Source organism: Perca fluviatilis, chromosome 1 (genome assembly GCF_010015445.1).
Source record: "Perca fluviatilis chromosome 1, GENO_Pfluv_1.0, whole genome shotgun sequence".
Lineage (NCBI taxonomy): Eukaryota > Metazoa > Chordata > Actinopteri > Perciformes > Percidae > Perca > Perca fluviatilis.
Window position 1 is genome coordinate 42518798 of NC_053112.1, and position 22174 is coordinate 42540971.

Here is a 22174-nt window from a genome sequence, read left to right on the forward strand (position 1 = left end):
ATACACATTTAGGTCTTTATTTTACTACACTTTGACTGTTTGTGTCTGTAGATTTCTCATAAATTCAACAAAAGTTGACGTTCTAAATCATCCCACTGCTCCATGATCGCTTTCTGCACCGTCATCACATACACCGTTAGAAAGCTCTCTCTCTCCTGTACAATGCTGTTGGATCCAAATATGGTTATTTCCTTTTTATCAGCAACCAATCGTGAAAGTAAAAGGGGGGATTTAACTCTAAATGTGCAATCTCATTGGCTGATGCCAATTTCTGCGTGATTCGTTCAGAATCGTCACGTGGTATGCTTTGACGCTTCCAGGTTTAGTTTAGCTTTCCGCGGGACCTTTTTGAGTGAATGAATGAAAATGACTTCATGTCAGTCATCGAAAAGAATACAGCAGTTGTCACTTCAAGGGGAAAAGGAAAATTAGTGATGTGTTACCTGGTAAAATGCCCTCGGGAAGCGCATCTGAATGTAAGCTGTCGATGGGAAACCGGGGGGCGGGGTTGGTTTAGATATAAGCCAATCTATAAATAAAGGTGAAGTGCACGCTACACAACAGTGGCTGCTTGTTCATGTTATGCGATTGAATGAGCGGATTGGTGATTTAACTTGTATGTCAGGACTAAAAATTAATATAGATCCACAGAATCATGGGTTCTGTAGCGGTTTATTGCTCAAGTTTATTATGAGATTAAGCTGCCAGGCATGAAGGAAATTAACAGCTGGAGAGAAACACATGACTGTGCACAAAATTATAGGGGCTCAAGCAAGGCTATGGAGCAGGAGGCAGCGAACAGGATGTGGGCTAGGTCCATGAGTCGCCACCAGCTGAGATATATATTCAGATGCTGTCAGATGGGGACAGTGCTGCATTCAGGGAGGTGGTATCCCCAGGGTTCGTACGGGTGCTTGAAATCCTTGAAAATGCTTGAATTTTGATGTTGTGTTTTCAAGGTTTGAAAAGTGCTTGAATTTTGGATAAAATGCTTGAAATTTTAACTTTATTTCTTTCACAACAAATACCTAACTTACTGAATAGTTTGTTTATTAAATGGAGAAATAAAATGTTGGAGAGCCTAAAATTAAACCTGTTTGCTTGTGCATGTGTGACTGCAATCTGCATCCACGCCAAGACCCGCCCTAGGAAGCAGCTGAATTGGTTGGGGTTAGGCATTTCACTTCGAGTGGTTAAGGTTAGGATTCGTCACGGTTACGCTACCTTGCGTAAGCATCATGGACACCTGGCCAATAAATGGTATTGAAGGGCGGGTCTTGGTGTGGCCATAGTGGGATTCGTAATAACACTGCCGACAGGTTGTCGTTTCAATGAACGTTGGCTGGAAGATGAAAAATTATTACGGATTAAGCGGGGACAAACCCTACGAGTTGCCTCTTGTAAAGTCTGCAAAAAAGATGTGCAGCTTTTCACAATGGGCAAGTCTGCGCTTTCGAGTCACATGAAGTAAGCCAACTGTAGCCTACTGTACACGTTAGCGGCAGTTAGTGCCGATTTGTTTACGCTAGTAACTTCTAGCTAAGAATTCGCAGGCTAAATGACTGAGAGTACTTGGTGTGGTAATGTAATGTAAGTATTGCATGTCCGTAATGGCACGTTCATTTGTGGAATATGCAGTGAACATAGCCAAAGTTACATCACAATAACTGTAACGTTACTACCCGCAAATTAAGTTAAAGGTGCAATATGTAATATTGTGTGTAATACTGGCAGCTAGCGGTTAAAATAGTTACTGCACTACCAATTCAAAATACTGGAGAGTCGTTTCCCCCGCCCCCTCCTGCCCAGACTCGAAGTTCACGGGGGTTGCCAGGCTGAGACCGCAGCATTCACAACAACGTTGCTAGACACTTTTCTCACATAGCCAGACATTACTCCACAGCACAGCGGAGTAGCTAACGGTAGATGCTGGCTATATTGACAGTCATAAAGCCCGTGCTCCGCGCGGAGCTCTGTAACCAACTGACAGACACACACTTTTTCGGCTTAAAATTACAGTATGAACCGCTTAAAAACACAACAACCTCACTGTTCCTCTCCACACGCCAGTCAGGCACACTTCCTCGGCTTAGAATTACAATACGAAACGCTAAAAATACCACTACCTTACCGTCGGAACACACTTCATTGGCTTAGAATTATGGCAAAATCGCGCTAACACACTGCAAACTCACAGTCCTCTCTTTCCGATTTACAGCCCCCTCTTGTGGCTTAAAATAACTCACCGTTGTCGGCTCCAGCCGCAGGGCTACACCGCTGTAAACAGCCGTGGGCTGCTTGCCTGGTTCTCCGGTAACGTTAACAGGTAGCAGGGTTAGCGCATGGCGTTAGCCAGGACCAGTCGGGATCACTTTACTGGCTGTGTCTCAATTGTTTTTGCGAGTAACCAACTCGGGTACTCTAGCTATATAATTCAATGTGAGAACACAAATGTTGAAATGACAAAAAATGCCCGTCCCTAGTAGCTGTGATAAATTAGCCTGAAGCTAATGCTTACCGGTTCAGGAGAAAATAAGCCAACTCTGTGTCCTTTTGGGCTCTAAGCTGTCTCCATCTTTCAAATACATCTCCATTATTTACCAGGGGGTTGTTAGGTCTCTGGTCATGCAACTGTTAGAAACATGCTGTTTTCTTTTTTTTTAGGTCAGGTAGAATCTATCTCCATTGATCCTGTTTGTTTGTTTGTTTGCTGCTTTCATGGCTGTACTAACGTTACAGCTGTAGCGTGCTGGGTTTACGTTTTTACAGGTATATCTGGCAACCCGGCCTGGCTGTCAAACTGGGCCGTTGATAACAACACACAGATCAAAACATAAACATAAATTCCGTCACGGAATGTAAATTTCAAAAAGAAAAAATACTGAAATTAGCATTGTTGTCAGAAAAGATAGTATTTCAGTTTAACATGTTTCCTTAATATCTGATGAGGCATTGGTGTCATTTTTGGATCTATTACAGTACAAATATTACATATTGGACCTTTAATAAATGTATGCCTTGGCAATGAAGTTCTTTTTTTTATTTTTTATTATTAATATAGGCTATTTATCAGGCAGGTGCCTGTTCACTGTCAGTCTTCTGGGTTAAAATGGAATTACAGGTTGTTGTCTCAGATTTTGTTCAAACCTTGTCTATATCAAAAATGTGTCCCAGAACCAAGGCCTATAAATATTTCTGTTCAAATCCTATGTCTTCATATTTTTAGCCCTTGAAATTACTTCACTTTTACACCCTGAAAATCACATTATCTGGGAAGCAGTATTAGGACATTAATTCATAGGCAGCCCAAAGTTTAAAAGACAAACAGTTCAGTCAATATGACTGAACCATTACAAGTTTGTACGGCATGCCCTAGATTTGGAAAAAAGTGTGAAAGGACATTAAGGGTAGCATAAACTTTGAGCAAAATCTAAGGGGGTGCACCAACTGTTTTCCTGGATTTTGACCCAGAATGACCTAGCTGCATGTCATTTGGCTCAGACCCCCCCCCCCCACTCAGTGCTCCTCTCCATAGCTGTCTTACTGTATGTTATGTTAGGAACCATGAAGAGAAGGTGATAATTCAGGGTTAGTGAAGTGAACCTGTCGAGTGATTTTGTTTGGGGTAATTGTTTTTACATTGACTCAGGCAGGTTAGATAGCAAGCAAAGTCTACTTAGACAGTGATACATTTTGAAAAATAAAACTTGTGTTTTGCTTAAATATCTGATCCTTCTGCTATTACGAAACACAATTTGGTGTTTATTTGGTTTATAGTATTATGTATTTTAATGTGACAAAAACACTAAATAATAATTTTGGCTATGTATTGGTATATATTTTACGGTGGTGTAAGGTGCTGGAAAAGGCTTTAAAATGGACCTTGAAAGTGCTTGAAAAGTGCTTGAATTTGCTCATTATTTCAATTTGAGAGCATTTCTCACTGATATTACGTTCAGATTTCTTCCTCTCACACTCAAATAGTCATTGCTCGTGCTTGGATTTGCTCTGCTTGCACTCAAACTTTCTGCTTGGACTCAGATATGTTGTTGTTTGGACAGATTTCCTGCTCTCAGCTTTGAACCTTCTCCTCGCACTCAGGCTGATTCTGCTCACTTGCAAAGTTTCTGCTCTCGGATTTCTCCTGCGCGCTTGGATTTTTTTGTGTTTATAACCCTGTCAAAAGTCAACAACCAATAGAATGCCAGCTGTAGTGTTGACCAATGAAATGATCCCAAACCCCGTTGAGGGTGCGTTCGCTTTACTTTAGAACGTTTGTTAATGTATGTTACTCACCCTCGTAGTTGTGGACATAACTTCATACGTCCCACTTCAAAGCTTTCTCCCGTTTCCTGATGGGTGCAGGTGACAGTGCGTCGACCATTCTGTGCACATTGTTGACATATACTTATAATAAAGCTATAAACGGCGCGGGGATATATAAACTTAGTTACAGTCAGGTTACAGTGCAGCCGCCCTCAAAAGACGTTCTAAAGTAAAGCGAACGCACCCTCAACAGGGTTGGGATCATTTCATTGGTCAACACAACAGCTGGCATTCTATTTGTTGTTGACTTTTGACAGGGTTATAACACAAAAAAATCCAAGCGCGCAGGAGAAATCCGAGAGCAGAAACTTTGCAAGTGAGCAGAATCAGCCTGAGTGCGAGGAGAAGGTTCAAAGCTGAGAGCAGGAAATCTGTCCAAACAACAACATATCTGAGTCCAAGCAGAAAGTTTTTGCCCTAGCAGAGCAAATCCAAGCACGAGCAGTGAATATTTGAGTGTGAGAGCAAGAAATGTAATTAACGTAATATCAGTGAGAAATGCTCTCAAATTGAAATAATGCGCTCTTGACTTATGATAGTAATATAACTCCATAAGGGTTGAGGCAGCAGCAAGTATGGCCATTTCAACTTTTAATGAGGGGGCCTCTGCCATGCTTGCCATTATGGATGAGCTTTGGCCGGAAAGCACTGTCGTTACTGTCACCACCATCAGGGAAACCGACATGCTGAGGATCACAAAAGCCAAATCCATCCAGTCTGAGAGTCAAAAACTCTGAGCACAGCTAAAAAGCTGAAAAGGAATCAGCACGAGAGGGGTGAGGGGCCTACATATGGTGCAGGCTTGGAGAGCTAGGCTTTCAACAATCATGGGTGAACTTTTTGTTCTGTGTGGATATTGTGTGTTCTGATGGATGTCCTAGAAGACTAGAGTTGCAGTTCTGATAAGTTTGTCTGTATTTGTGGTTCTCTGTGGTTAGTTGAAGGTCTTATTTGGCAATGTTTTATTCAGTTGTCATTGTTCATGGTCTACATTGTTATCGCTCCCTCCAGAAAAACGCGATTATGCGATCGCATAATTCAATCAGCCAAATTCCGCATGTTCATGCAGGGGCTGCATTTTTTCAAATATGCCGCACTTTTGCCGCATAAATTGCAGATTTCCCGCAAAATATGCGGTGCTTGCATGATTTCATAATCACCGCATTTTCGTTGCAAAAAAGTCACAGTGGGTACGGAAAGTATTCAGACCCCTTTTAAATGTTTCACTCTTTGTTTCATTGTAGCCATTTGCTAAAATCAAAAAAGTTCATTTTATTTCTCATTAATGTACACATGGCACCCCATCTTGACAGAAAAAAAACAAATGTAGAAATTTTTGCAAATTTATTAAAAAAGAAAAACTGAAATATCACATGGTCATAAGTATTCAGACCCTTTGCTGTGACACTCATATTTAACTCACATGTTGTCCATTTCTTCTGATCCTCCTTGAGATGGTTCTACTCCTTCATTGGAGTCCTGCTGTGTTTAATTAAACTGATTGGACTTGATTAGGAAAGGCACACAGCTCACAGTGCATGTCGGAGCAAATGAGAATCATGAGGTCGAAGGAACTGCCCAAGGAGCTCAGAGACAGAATTGTGGCAAAGCACAAATCTGGCCAAGGTTACAAACAAATTTCTGCAGCACTCAAGGTTCCTAAGAGCACAGTATTTTCCATACGAAAATAGGACGACCAGAACTCTTCCTAGACCTGGCCAACCAGGGACAGGACGACTGGTTGCAATTGAAGGAAAGATGAATGCGGCCAAGTACAGAGACAGAGATTCCTGGAAGAAAACCTCATCCAGAGTGCTCAGGACCTCAGACTGGGCCGAAGGTTCACCTTCCAACAAGACGATGACCCTAAGCGCACAGCTAAAATAACAAAGGAGTGGCTTCGGAACAACTGTGTGACCATTCTTGACTGGCCCAGCCAGAGCCCTGACCTAAACCCAATTGAGCATCTCTGGAGAGACCGGAAAATGGCTGTCCACCAACGTTCACCATCCAACCTGATGGAACTGGAGAGGATCTGCAAGGAAGAATGGCAGAGGATCCCCAAATCCAGGTGTGAAAAACTTGTTGCATCATTCCCAAGAAGACTCATGGCTGTACTAGCTCAAAAGGTTGCTTCTACTCAATACTGAGAAGTGTTAATTTTGTCACCTATTTTTAATTTAGTCTTAGTCTTCGGTTTACTCTAACGTCCGTTTAGGAGCATCAGAGAGAAGCGCAGGCATTTAAGTGGCACCAAAATCTGCGTTGCTATTAGGTCCGGTAGATAACGGTAACAGCTGAATATTCTATCTCATGATTTAAAAAGTAGAGACGATTGTAGATGAAAATGAAGAGAGATTTTATCTTAGTTTTTATTTTATGCAAAACATTTTAGTCTCGTCTTTTTTCGTCAACAATAATGCATGTTAATTTAGTCTTAGTCAGCGTTTTTGGACATCGGCGCAGTCTCGCCATCGTCTCGTCTTTAGTCATGGAAAAAAAGGTCGTTGACGAACATATTTAGTCTCGTCTGACGAAATTAACACTAATACTGAGCAAAGGGTCTGAATACTTATGACCATGTGATATTTCAGTTTTTCTTTTTTAATAAATTTGCAAAGAATTCTACATTTCTGTTTTTTTCTGTCAAGATGGGGTGCTGAGTGTACATTAATAAGAAATAAAATGAACTTTTTTGATTTTAGCAAATGGCTGCAATGAAACAGTGAAAAATTTAAAGGGGTCTGAATACTTTCCGTACCCACTGTATATCTTAGCAGAAAGTTGAAAAAATGTTGCGTTTTCTTCACACAAGAGCAGCGATTTTCCCGTTGCCATGGGAACGTTATGAAGTGACGTAATTATGCGACGTGAACATCATCGAAAAGCAGGTGTTTGATTGAATTTGACATGTACTTTGAGTCTCTTAAGTTGGTATCCAATAAGAAACCTATCTTAATATCTGATGTCTACTCAAAGTTCTTTAAGTGCTCCTGCTGTCTATATTATTAACGATTTTTGAAAGTCTTTCTCTTTAGACTGTTACTTTTTAGTTTTAAATTTTTTTTATTTGCAATGACTGAATATCTGTAAACTATTTTTGGAAATTAAGCAGGGTGTTGGGGGAATCACCTTTTCTTCTCTTTTTCACCAACCCGCATTTTTTGCAAGTTCCCGCAATTTCATCGCATAAAATTGCATAAATATCCCGCATATTCCATCGCATTTTTTAAGAAAACGTGCCGCATAATCAAGGATTTTTGCCCACAACAATCACAAAATAACTCTGTTTTCTGGAAGGACTGTTATAAACAATAACTTGGCCCGTTATTTTGCTTGTTAGCAATGTTTTCATATAGAAATGTGTGGAATTTTACAATATAAATCTTTAAAGCTCATTTTCTCAAAATGACTTTTCTCTCATACTCAAAGTCTGAAATCTCCACTTCAGTAGCAGTCTTGTACAGAGTTATATTTTGAAGACATTTACAGAAAAAAATAAAAATAAATCATACAAGTATGTTACTGGGAACGACGGCTACCCTAACCCGCTATCACTGCTCCTTCAATGACCAACCGTGTTTGTGATTCGTGTGCCCATTCATAGCGGAACCAAATTTTTTTTTCAATATGGCCCAGCCACAGGTCGATCTGTGTAAAAAGCTATCTGAAGATAAAACGGTCTTGACAAAGCTCGGTTTTGAAACAGCATGGCAGTTATAAAATAGATTAAAAATTAAAACACACGGTTTTAATTTCTTTTTTTAGGTAATCGGCCAAAATAATTTTTGTCAACGGTTAAATGGTTAATTTTTAACATCCCTTAGGCCGGTTACACACTGCACGCGTCTCGCGAGCGTGTCGTTTCTGTTGCGTCTCAGCTGCCTGTCAGCTGTGTGGATTTTTCTGTGTCCTACATACCAGAAGCGTGTCTGACGCGGCGCTGCTCCTGCTGCTAGGTACAGGGAGGGCTGATCTCGGGATATAGTGCCAACAGATTCAAACTGATAAATGGGTAAGTGGGCTGTAAATCTGATGTTGGACCGTCACTCAGAACACACACTACGTTGTTATCGTAGCCTATCCTACCATTTATATATAGCCTACAGATTTGATTAAAGCAAGACAACGTCTGCAGTATTGACTGCAAAATATGTTACAGAATATTTCGTTCTGTATGACGGGTGCAATATTTGAAATTTTTTTTCTCTGAAATTTTGTATTACATTTATATCTACATTGATGTCAAAACCTAGACTTTCAAACATCAATATGTCATTTATTAATATGTATGTGTCTAAATGACATAAACATATCTTCCTATTCTATTTTGCCTGGATACGCTTCCAACATGCTCGCGTCTCGCGTGAAAAATTCAATTTCTAGCAGGCACGTGTCTCAGGCGCGTCTCGAGCCGCGCATGAGACGTGTGTAAGCTCTAACCTGTTAACATGGGAGCCGAAATATAAACTGACACGCCACGCAGCTGACACGCTCGTGCGACGCTTTCAGTGTGTAACCGGCCTTATTCTTAATCTCTCTCTTTTCTCTCCAGGCTTTAGATTATAGTGATGATGAGAAAGAACAGGAAGCTAAGAGGAAAGGGAAGAACTCCAGAAAGAAGAGGGACAATAACAACACAGGTATTTTCACACGTAAACAGGAAGTATATTCTGTGTTCAGTTCAATTATTGACTTGTTTGGATGGTTCTATGCTGTTACCATCTGAAATAGGGGTGTCACAATTCTCCAAATCCCTCGATTCGATTATATTTTCGATTCTAAGGTCACGGTTCTTTTTTAAATTACAGGTTGCTATACCATTTTTAGAGTAGACTTTTATGCAATATAATATCTGACCTTTGTTCGTCAAATTTAAAACCTTTATTAACATAATGTGACAATAACTTAGATCTGTAACCTAATCTATAAACATCTAGTTTCTCTTTTGTAACTGCAGTCTTCTTCACAGAAGATGACATTCAAGTTCACAACAAAACAAACAAAAAACAAAACAGCCTTGCCCATAGTCTTCTCTGAACAATTAAAGAGAACGCCGGGCAATTTTTTCGTTAATCTTGATCGATATAAATTTATGAGTACTGTCGATAGCAAAAAAAAAACCCGAACAGAATCGGTCCCAGCAAACTGGAGTTGCTGCAGCTAATGCCCATAGCTCCCAGTTAGCTAAAATGTCTGTGTGTATTTGTAGCTCATCTATTGTGTGTGACATCGATCTGGCGTTGGTGAGTAGGAGTCTTGGCACTGGCGAGTTGTGTGGTAGTTTCCTTAGCCGAGCTAGTAGGCCCGACCGGCGTCCTTGCTTCTGCTTCCTCCCCGCCTTCCTCGCCTGCTGCGGCCAACAACAATACGTGTGCCCGCTGGTCTGGTGGATGTCCTCCAGAGGATGGGTCATGCCTGACCATATCAGTGACTATGTAACTACATGGAAACGGGATAAATGATGTCTGTGGCTTGCACAGTAATAGCGTTACTGAAGGCTAGCTGTAGCTCGCGCTTGGAGCAGCTGCTTCATCTGCCTGTTGCTGCCCCTCTGTCTCGTTCTTTCCAACTCTTGTGAGGCTAGTTCTTCGTCTGTATACTCGGGTTCGAATAAATAAGAATCAAATCACAAATCGCCACTGCCAAGACTCCTACTCACCAACGCCAGATCGATGTAACACACAATAGATGAGCTACAAATACACACGGAACTGATGCGTGATGATTATCATCGAAGCCTGGCTGAACACACTCCTGGAAGGCAGCTAGCAGGACAATCTAGCAGCAGGATGTCTGAGTTGAAAACTCATCTTGTTATCACAAGAGCCCTATCATGTTGCACAGACATTATAATTGCATTTTGTGTCTGTTAAGAGGCACAAAGGCACTCTTTAGAATATGCCCCCAATACTGTATTATAATGACCAGGTCGCAAAATTACGAATCCCAAGTAGTACTCGTGCCTGGTGCCCGATTTCTGGCGTATGACTATTTTAGAAAAATAAATAAATTAAAAAGTCCACATGGGATTTGTTTTGATGCGCTGGATTTAACCAATCATCGAACTTCCACCAACCAACGAGTTCTAGCCAATCAGATGCAAAGTAGTGTGGGTCTTTGGCGAAATGTAAGGGTGCGGTGCCGGTGTGGTCTCCGTGGTAACGCGGCTAAAAAAAAATTGAGGCAAAGTTTATCAAACTTGGAGCATGTAGATACAGGCAGCTTTAGTTGAGAAAGTAGTTAAAATAAATGGCGCTGGGCATGAATAGAGGGCAAGAGGAAAAGGGTGGAGACGGGAAGCCGTTTAGCACTTGGTGCCTCAAATTGAGGGAGCCGGGTGCTTGCTTCTGCAGCGCATGTTCAAGGAAGATACTGTACGGCAGCAGCGGTAAGAAAGTGCTGGATAGTCACAAAGCTTCGGTCCGTGCACTCTGTCATAAGAGTACGTTACCGGCAACGACCACAACCGCTGCGACTGTGCCTTTACTGAACGACCGTGATACAAACAATACGTGTGTGCACGTTCATTGTGGAACATGATTTGTCATTAACGATGGCCACTGTATAAAAGCTATCTGAAGCCCAAACTGCCTTGACAAAGCTGTCTGTTTGGAATTAGCATGGCAGGTATTTAAACATAACGACCTTGTCCCAGAGTTTAGACACTAGCTATATGAAAAGATAAACAATGCAACATTTTGAATAAAGCAGCTAATATCAACATGGACAAAATCATGAATGTACTAATTCGCTTTTTGATGATGACCTGGCCAAAGTAGTAAAGTTTAGTTTTCATAATTATTCATTGTAGAATTATATTATTGCAATATGTAAATCCACATTGACTCTTTATTTAACATATGGTTGGAAGAAATAAAAATGTATCCAAAACATTTTAGTTTTTAAAAATTATGACTTTTATTATTGTGTAATGTCAGAAGGACTTTAACTGTTTTGCCAGTCAAATTAACTTTAATGAGTGCATATTGAAATATTAAAATGTTGGTTGGCAAAAAATGCATCTCAAAATGCATCAGATTGATGCTTTAAAATATGGAATATTTAAAATATTTAAAATTGCTGTCGCCGCGTCATGGGTGCGCCGTATGTTTTCCTGCTTTTTTGTCCTATGCCAATCACACCTATAGTGTGTGTGTGTGTGTGTTCTATGGGTTCTTTTTTTTGCTTGGCAAGCCGATGTGACGTGGGGGCGTGGCAGCATCGATGATTCAATTTTTTTTTTATTTTTCTGATTGTGACTTAATTTCGATTGATTTAAAATCGAAATCGTGACACCCTTAATCTGAAATAAGTCTAAAGTTGAAACTAGTTAATTTTCCCGTAGTATGATCTTTTTTTCTTACTTTTTCTTTTTCTCCCCCATCCAGATAATCCTACCCACGTTACCCAGAACACCTTGCTGCAGCAGCGTAATGCCAGAGGTTTCCCACCAAGACATGCAGGAGCTCCACTCAGGCACCAGAACCCGAGGAATAAACAGCCACAGTTCAGCCACACAGCTGCTCCACCCAGACACGTACTCCCACCACCCAGACACACCCATGTCCCTCCCATGTACCTCCCCCCTCCCTGCCCCTACCCTCCTCCCCCTCATCACATTTTCCCCCCACCCAACTTCCCCTGTACCCCCCCCCTCCTCCCTCTTTCTTCAATCCATCTTTCTCTTCTCCTCTTTGGCCACTGAACTCTGTCCCCTTCTCTGACCTCCCCCCTCCTCCTCCTCCCTTTCCCCAGTGATGCTCTTTACATGTACACACTGAGCTGCTGGGGACTTGATGTTTTGGTTCATCTTGTTAGAAGAATATGTAATATTACAGGCTGTACCATCACTGACTATAAAATAAAACATTTCCTTAATGTAGCTGATGGAGCCCACGGATATGCTCTGACCAACTACATATTCTGTTTTTAAGTTTTAAATATTATTTAAAAAAATAATAATTTCATTTTTTCTGACATCTAAACCTCCTGAGAAGTAGTCCCTGATCAAAATTGTATTTTTCTATTTGTCATATTCCAAGTAAATGTGACCATATTCCACATCATTTTACTATGCTTGGAGGACTTTTATAAGAGAAAGTGTGCAAATGAACTACTTCCTCTTGCACCAGTATAGTGGCAAATACTATGATAATATAATAAAAAAATAACTTTCCAATAGTAGAACAGTGTTTCCCACAGGTTAGGAAGCAACTTGTGGCGGTGGGTGGGTGTCGCCCCGTGTCACCGGGGGGGTCTTCAATACCTAACTAATCTATCTCTTTTTCTCCCTGACCCTGTCTTTCACTGGTTGAAGCCTGAAAATATTGTTAACTAATTAATAACATAACTAATTACACTGGTCGGACTATTGAGCTATGTTTCAGACTGATACCTCCGTTTCAGGCTGGTCCTCATCCTAAATACGTGCCTTTTTCAGTCGCGGAAAATAATTTTCAATACTCATCTGGATTGAAGCAGCAAACATTTAGTGTAAGAGTAAAACATGACATTATTTGTAATACGTTTATTTGATTCAAAGCTGCTACATATAGTGTTTTGACTTCGACAACCCAACTGCATTTTACCGCAAATGTGCGACTAGTTAACTTTCTAAAGCAGGCGCAATTGCCTTAAACATAACCATTGCCGCGCTGCCTGGAAGGTGACGTTGGGGGCTTAAAAAGAAAACAACACGGGGAGGAGGTGTGTGTGTGTGTGTGTGTGTGTGTGTGTGTGTGTGTGTGTGTGTGTGTGTGTGTGTGTGTGTGTGTGTGTGTGTGTGTGTGTGTGTGTGTGTGTGTGTGTGTGTGTGTGTGTGTGTGTGTGTGTGTGTGTGTGTGTGTGTGTGTGTGTGTGTGTGTGTGACACAAGTGACAGAGAGACGGAGGAGAGCAGGGAAAGGAAATGCAGGACGACGTATTTTAAATAGCGTTTAAAACAAATCAATAACGAAATGCAATGTGCGGTGGCCGGTGTTGATAGAGAGGCGCACCGCCACACAATAGTCTGTGTGGGAAACACTGAGTAGAAGTTTATAAATGACATGCACACCATCTGAGAGAAAAGAGGGAGCCTGCTGTTTTTAGTCAGTGTATGTGAACTTCTTCTGAATCAATGAAATAACTCAATGAAATATGTTTGAATGTCAGTAAAGGCACCTGAGCCAACAAGGGTCACATGACTGATTTTGGTGTCATTATTTGACAGCTATTTTTTATATTATTGGAAAAGCTTGTTAAATTCCTTTACAGTAGCTGCATCTCATGTCCCTTAAATTGCATATCCGACTCCTCTACTTGCCTCCCTTCCGAGGAAATCATGGTAACAGACAGGAAAAGAGTGACGAGATGTCCTTTCCTCTGAAGCGGCACATGAATTTGTCAGCTGTTTGGGCGGAGTTAGCAACTCCTCAGCTGCACGGATTCCAGAAAGGCTGCTCTCGTGTGTCCTTGCCTATATCTCCTCGATGATCCCGGGAGGATCATCGAGGAGGATGGACAGAACCACTTCCGGTTCAGCCGAGGACTGAGGAGCTATCCAATAACGGACATGGGATGTTCCTAGAGTATTTTTGGTAAAACTTCACTTGAAGACAGAATAATGTGCATCCTAAGAAGATTGCGTCTGCATGACAACCATTCCATCAGTGTAGCGCAGGGATCTTCAACAATGCCTAATTTTTTAAAGGTTTATAAAGTCTTAACATGACACCAACATATTATTAGCAAATATAAATCCCCACTGCTTACTGGCCTATAGGTAAGGTAGTCATTAAGGTCACCCACAGATACGGATAATCCTAAGGATTCACTGTGCCACATGTATGTTTAACATTAAAGGGGTGATGGAATGATTATATAGGGTATTTCACACTGTTCCTTAAGGTCTCCTAATGGGGTATGTAACATTGGTTGGGCTGAAAATGGCCTGGTTGATATTTTATTGGCCCTTATGCATCCCTGTGTTTTGGCCACACACACATTAGAGATGCGCGCTGATTGGTTGAGCGAATCCCCATACACACACATTAGACGCGACAGAATCTCATATTCCAGACACTGCAGTGTTTCATTACCAAATTCACTTCTGAGACTTTTTTTATGCGAGAAATCGACTATATAAAGCTCAAATATGGGCATTTTTACGAAAATTGATGGCTAATTACAAATTTGACTTTAGGAGCTCCACACAGTCTGACGAGAAAGCGGCAGCCTGCTGGGTTCCATACCCAGGGCAAAGTCACCCTTTGTGGATTACTGCACTACCGGGGCTCCGCGGTCGGCTGCCGGCATAACTATAATATATTTACGGTTTGAATTTCAGCACGACACTTATATCACAGCTACCCCAAGGTCTTACAAAGCTAACAAAAGCTAACCGTCCGATTTGAATTTAAGGCATTTTTATGAACGTGAGGGGTCTTGTTAGGAGGAGCAGCTACCTAGCTATGTGTCCCATTCAATACAATGGGAAAATATCGCGGCTAGCTAGCAACACTTTCGGCATAACTATAGTATATTTACAGTTTGAATTTCGTTACGCCACTTATATAACATCTACCCCAATGTCTTATAAAGCTAACAATGGTGTCAGATTTCAATTTAATGATTTTTTGTGAACACTAGGGGTTTTGTTAGCTGCGACTGTCCTACAATCCTATGTGTACAGATTGCAGCTAGTTAGCTTCATTTTCGGCGTAATTAGAGTATCTTTACAGTTTGAATTTCGTCATGCCACTTATATAACATCTACCTCAAGGTCTTATAAAGCTAACAACTGTGTCCGATTTCAATTTAATTAATTTTTGTGAATTTCAGAGGAATTCTAAGAGGAGGTGAGCTAGCTCTCATTGATAGAGCTCATCCAGCCGCAGGCTCTATCAATGAGACTCGCGTACAAGAGGCGTTTATTTCACGATCGTTTGTTTAAATAACTCAACACATTATAATTACACACATAAGATGAACTGGAACCTGTGGTAAGAGATTGTTGGTGTAACAAGCTAGCTGACCGCGCTCCCGCTCACACACACCGGCCATTTAGCAGGAAGAGGGGAGCTGCAGGCCCTGGAGCTCTGTCCAGGCAGCAGCGTTTGGTAGTGCATTCACCCAAAAAACGGTGACTTTGCACGGGTATGGAGTGCCGTGGGCTGCCAGCCGTGACGGAGCTCAATCTACCTCACAGCAAGCCATGGTCTGTGAAGGCAGGCCAGGCGGGGAGGCAGCAACACAGGCAGCGCCGGTCGCTGAACTCGGACACAGTCGGACAAAATTTGCAATTAGACATCAATTTTCGTAAAACGGCCCATATTTGACCTCTTCATTTTTGATTTCAAGCATAAAAAAAATCTCAGAAGTGAATTTAATGGTAAAATAGCAGATGAACAATGTATACAATTTCTTAGATCTGCACGACCTAGATTCAGGAGACTACCTGATCTCATTTCAGTTGTGTAGCCTATGTAAATGTTGGTGCGTGACAAAGAGAGAGACTAGAGCCAAATGAGGAGGAGCCGCTGAGTTGACGTCAACTAGGCGGCTTGTTGAGATTTGCACGTTTTCAGAGGCAGTTTCAAATTGTGAGATTTGCAGAGGAAAGAGGTGTCAATGGGATTTTGAGGTTCTATGTATCTCCTAGTTACCCACTAAACATGTCATTATTCAACTATTACAAGGTAAAATCGGGTTTGCATTCTATCACCCCTTTAAAACATGATTTGTAAAACCATGCCAACAATTGTTATTTTAATAGCTTAGTATTCTATGCAAAAAATGTACGTATAAAGGCTTTAGGCCAGTGGCTTTCAATGTTTTTTAAGCAAAGGACTCCTTAACTGAAAGAGAGACAGAGCAGGGGCCCCTAACTGCATACTACATATATTGTATAAAATGAAGTTGCATATTAAACTGGGCCTACAATAACCTGTAGGGCGGCCTAAAACCTTTTATACGTAATTTTTTTCCGTAGAATACTCAGCTTTTAAAATAGCCTAATAATTGTTGATATGATTTTATAAGTCAAAGTATCTTTATTAGTCTCCCCAAGGAGAAATTAGTTTTGAACACTGGGAGAAATTGCTGCAAGAGTTACAACAGAGACACAATAAGCACAGGGTTTAAACAATTAAAAGACAAATGCACAGTAAACATTTGGGCTACTCAAAGAGCTATGCAAATTGCAAATCACCATTTTCTATACTTGTGCAAAAAAAACATCCTTCCTACATTCTTCTGTTCTCCCATGCATACTTTACAAACACTCATTCCTACTTCCATAAGCATCCATGTATTCAGTCATAAATAAACATTCATTTATCCATTCATAAATATCCATACATTCAGTAATAAATATGCATTAATTCCTCCATTCATATCCATACATACATTCAGTCACAGATATACATTAATTAATTCATAGTCATACGTTCATCGCTGCTCATTAATGAGCTTGAGTGAGAGAGGAATAAATGAGTGCTTATACCTGTTATATTTGCACAGAGGAACCCTGTACCTCTTTCCTGAGTTCAATAGCTCAAACTCTGAAGACAATATGTGAGAGTTACCAGATAGAATGGTCTTAGGGTCCGTGTACTTGGCGGCCAACGGATTTTTGTTTTGAAAGGAAAAAAACAAAAACGAGAAACGGCCAGTTTCCCAATTACCATTAGTAAATAGGAAAACAAAAAACGGAAAACAACCCATTATTCGTTGTAGTTTTGATATTAAAAAATGGAAAACGAAAAACTATCTTGTTATACAGTGCCTTGCGAAAGTATTCGGCCCCCTTGAACATTTCGACCTTTTGCCACATTTCAGGCCTCAAACATAAAGATATAAAACTGTAATTTTTTTGTGAAGAATCAACAACAAGTGGGTCCCAATTATGAAGTGGAACGAAATTCATTGGCTATTTCAAACTTTTTTAACAAATAAAAAACTGAAAAAGTGGGCGTGCAAAATTATTCAGCCCCTGCTTACTTTCAGTGCAGCAAACTCTCTCCAGAAGTTCAGTGAGGATCTCTGAATGATCCAATGTTGACCTAAATGACTAATGATGATAAATAGAATCCAGCTGTGTGTAATCAAGTCTCCGTATAAATGCACCTGCTCTGTGATAGTCTCAGAGGTCCGTGTAAAGCGCAGAGAGCATCATGAAGAACAAGGAACACACCAGGCAGGTCCGAGATACTGTTGTGGAGAAGTTTAAAGCCGGATTTGGATACAAAAAGATTTCCCAAGCTTTAAACATCCCAAGGAGCACGGGGCAAAGCGCCGCGCCCATAATATTGAAATGGAAGGAGTATCAGACCACTACAAATCTACCGAAGACCCGGCCGTCCCTCTAAACTTTCAGCTCATACAATGAGAAGACTGATCAGAGATGCAGCCAAGAGGCCCATGATCACTCTGGATGAACTGCAGAGATCTACAGCTGAGGTGGGAGACTCTGTCCATAGGACAACAATCAGTCGTATACTGCACAAATCTGGCCTTTATGGAAGAGTGGCAAGAAGAAAGCCATTTCTTAAAGATATCCATAAAAGTGTTGTTTAAAGTTTGCCAAAAGCCACCTGGGAGACACACCAAACATGTGGAAGAAGGTGCTGTGGTCAGATGAAACCAAAATCGAACTTTTGGCAACAATGCAAAACGTTATGTTTGGCGTAAAAGCAACACAGCTCATCACCCTGAACACACCATCCCCACTGTCAAACATGGTGGTGGCAGCATCATGGTTTGGGCCTGCTTTTCTTCAGCAGGGGCAGGGAAGATGGTTAAAATTGATGGGAAGATGGATGGAGCCAAATACAGGACCATTCTGGAAGAAAACCTGATGGAGTCTGCAAAAGACCTGAGACTGGGACGGAGATTTATCTTCCAACAAGACAATGATCCAAAACATAAAGCAAAATCTACAATGGAATGGTTCACAAATAAACATATCCAGGTGTTAGAATGGCCAAGTCAAAGTCCAGACCTGAATCCAATCGAGAATCTGTGGAAAGAACTGAAAACTGCTGTTCACAAACGCTCTCCATCCAACCTCACTGAGCTCGAGCTGTTTTGCAAGGAGGAATGGGCAAAAATGTCAGTCTCTTGATGTGCAAAACTGATAGAGACATACCCCCAAGCGACTTACAGCTGTAATCGCAGCAAAAGGTGGCGGCGCTACAAAGTATTAACTTAACAGGGGCTGAATAATAATTTTGACGCGTAATATTTCAGTTTTTTATTTGTTTAAAAGGTTTGAAATATCCAATAAATTTCGTTCCACTTCATGATTGTGTCCCACTTGTTGTTGATTCTTCACAAAAAATTACAGTTTTATATCTTTATGTTTGAGGCCTGAAATGTGGCAAAAGGTCGAAAAGTTCAAGGGGGCCGAATACTTTCGCAAGGCACTGTACGATTGTCTTTGTGTTTGTAGATGGAACTCGGAAATTAAAATGTGTGTATAAATCTTATTCCTCATTCATTTTTTTCGTGACCCGGAAGCAATTGTAAGTAGTAAGCGGCTGCATACCTGGAAATCATTTGGACATCAATGAGACCATAGACAGTTAGAATGATACGGACGTTAAAATGTTTTTAGACGAATATGCTAGTTTTATATTAGAAAACCAAAAGAATGGGATGTCTTGTGGGGATATAGCAGCTGCGTTGGGTTCACAGTTTGGAACGATACGGGGGTTTTCTGAGAGGAGTGTGCGGAGGTGGTGTGCTCAGCAGGGACTTGTGGCAAAACACAAGTTGACTTTTATTATGAAGTGGTCACAGGAGATTAGCGCTGACCGCTCTCATTCATCAAAAATGAGTCTACACAACAAGACAACAATCATAGTATAATATAGGGCTGGGCGATAAAACGATAACGATATGTATTGCGATAGACACGTAATCAATATCAATAGAAAATGCGTTCGATAAAACGTTCGATAACTTGTTTTTCTTCTTCGGAAGAAACCAGAAGTTGCAAAGCAAGTTTGGTTGCATGAACAAAGGCACTCACTCTCTGGTAATCTAGCAACGTAGGGAGTGGCACTCTAACAGCCAATCATGTAACAGTATCAAGTTTGGTTGCGCCACATCGCTGTCTTGTGTTGGATTCTACAATAACAGAACCGGCGGCATGGAGCGATAAGTGGAAAGTGAGTGCCGCAGCGAGCGAGGAAATTGTTGATAAAACAGGAAAAGTCAGTATGGCAGTTTTGGGGATTTTATAAGTCTGACCGTCGTCCCCACCAACACTACCGCAAACTTGTTTTACCACCTTAGCCGCGCTCATACTTTGGAGCACAGCCGTATTCGCCAGCAACGTCCAACAACATCTGCAGCTGCTACACCGCACAAGCAGCAGATCGCCATGGAGAGGTACTCTGCATCAGCGCCTTACTAAACGCTACAAAGAAATAACGGAGGCAGACGTGCTGAGCACTGTTCAGGTTACCAACCTAGCACTAAACCTGCAGAAAATAGTTCTTCTCAGGTTTCAGGTTTCTCTATGTTTAGTTTTAACACTTTGCACCATTTTATTACACCTTATTAAGCAATTCTTACTTATTCTTTCTTCACTGTGATTATAGACTTATGTTTACATTTTAATTATTTGAGTGATTTCCATGGTTGTGTTGACATTTCTGCTTTTATAACTGAGGGGATTATAATCAGAGGAAGGTTAAGTTTAAAATAAAAATGTTTAAATTTAATATATTTTTCTCCTGGTCCTTATTTTAAATAGGTCATAAAAAATATCAATAATTATCGATATCGACCGATATGAAACACTTATATCGTGATACAGTTTTCAGCCATATCGCCCAGCCCTAGTATAATAATAATAATAATGAAGCGAAAACTTTTTCAAAACTTCTCATTTTCACATAAAAGGTCTCTAACGTTGTTTTGCGCCATTGCTTTGGCAAAGTATCCGTCAAACAAACTAAACTCGAAACAAACAGGGCTATAATAAGTATAAATAAGATATAAAATCAATATAAATGTTTTTGGAGGTTAAAAAATTAACTAAGTAACTTACTCAGTACATTTTAAATTAGCTACTTTTACTAGTAATTTTACTTGTACTTGAGTAAACAACAAAGTAACAGTACTTTTACTTAAGTGGAATTTTTTTTTACTCTTTTCACTTCTGATTTATTTAAATCAAAAAATTGCATGGACCTAGCCCTAGTCTGCATATCGGCCTAGCTGTGGTCAGCTTTTTATTTACTTTAAGAGTAGCATTCATTTTAACAAAAGCGGTAAACGGCCATTGATTAAAAAAATAAAAACTTACCTCAGCAATACCTTCAGCGATTTCAACTTCAAGTTGGCCGTCAGGACAGAAGTCCCTGACAAGTCCCTGCTGAGCACACCACTTCCGCACATTATTATTATTATTATTATTATTAGACTATGATGGTTGTCTTGTTGTGTTGACTCATTTTTGATGAATGAGAGCGGTCAGCGCTAATCTCCTGTGACCAGTGACCACTTCATAATAAAAGTCAACTTGTGTTTCACCACAAGTCCCTGCTGAGCACACCACTTCCGCACACTCCTCTCAGAAAACCCCCGTATTGTTCCAAACTGTGAACCCAACGCAGCTGCTATATCCCCACAAGACATCCCATTCTTTCGGTTTTCTAATATAAAACTAGCATATTCGTCTAAAAACATTTTAACGTCCGTATCATTCTGTCTCTTTTTTATTTATTTTATTTATATTTATTAACGGAACAAGTACAATCCAATCAGGTACAGTATAAAATCTTACTACAAACTTACTGAGCATATCTTAGAAGATATATACATAAACGAACAAAAGAACATGGGGCATTATATATCTATCATTCTAACTGTCTATGGTCTCATTGATGTCCAAATGATTTCCGGGTATTCAGCCGCTTACTACTTAAGATCGTTTCTGGGTAACGAAAAAAATGAATGAGGAATAAGATTTATACACACATTTTAATTTCAGAGTTCCATCTACAAACACATCAAATACAATCTGATAACGAGATAGGTTTTTGTTTTCCGTTTTTTAATATCAAAACAAAAAACGAATAATGGGTTCTTTTCCGTTTTTTGTTTTCCTATTTACTAATGGTAACTGGAAAACTGGCCGTTTTTCGTTTTTTCCTTTCAAAACGAAAATCCGTTGGCCGCCAAGTACACGGACCTCTTAGCCTGCCTGATTGTTGCCTGATCAAAAAGCTCCTGCGGGTTGAGAGGTGCAGGTGTTCCCATAATTGTGCCTGCTGTTTTAACCAGATTGAAAAATGATTGGAAAAATAAAAATTTGTAGTCATGTTGAAAACTTGAATATTAGATTAATAAATATTTAATTAGATATTTTTATACTTGGCGAAGGTTGTCTGGCACCTCAGGGATGCAATCCTAGTGTTTCTGTGTTCGGTTGATGTATTTGCTTCCTAAGAAGGGGATCAGGCCATTTAAAAAGCTAATGTCAGCATTTAAAGAAAAAGAAATAGAAATATCATATCAAGAGCCTCAAAGAGGTTTAGTAATTTCTTCTCACTACAGAGTGCAAATCAGATGCTTCACAACAGATGCTTCACTTTTTTTTTTCTCAAACTGATGAGAGGACTAGCTCTTCCCACAAGCCCCCTCCCCCCATTGTACATAAACTATTTCCCATTCAAATAAAATAGACAAAAGAAAAATTAAATCTAGTCAATACAGAATGTGAGAAAATTAATCTTTGTGATTCAATCTTTTTCTTTGACAACAGAAATAAAACACAGTCCTTCATGACAGTTTAAAAGGGGGAGGGGGGGGTGAGTAAAACAAAGAAAAGAAAATTTTGGATTTGACTGTCA

The 22174-nt window shown here is 40.3% G+C and overlaps 1 protein-coding gene across 1 annotated transcript in view; it reads left to right on the top strand.

Annotated features, from left to right (window-relative positions):
* Window positions 1–12087, top strand: part of naf1 (nuclear assembly factor 1 homolog (S. cerevisiae)) — a 37456-nt gene extending 25369 nt beyond the window's left edge. Inside the window, 3 exon segments of the mRNA XM_039802297.1 lie at window positions 8882–8969; window positions 11718–11969; window positions 11972–12087. Coding sequence (XP_039658231.1) covers window positions 8882–8969; window positions 11718–11969; window positions 11972–12087 — 456 coding nt within the window.
* The last annotated feature ends 10087 nt before the right edge of the window (window positions 12088–22174 follow it).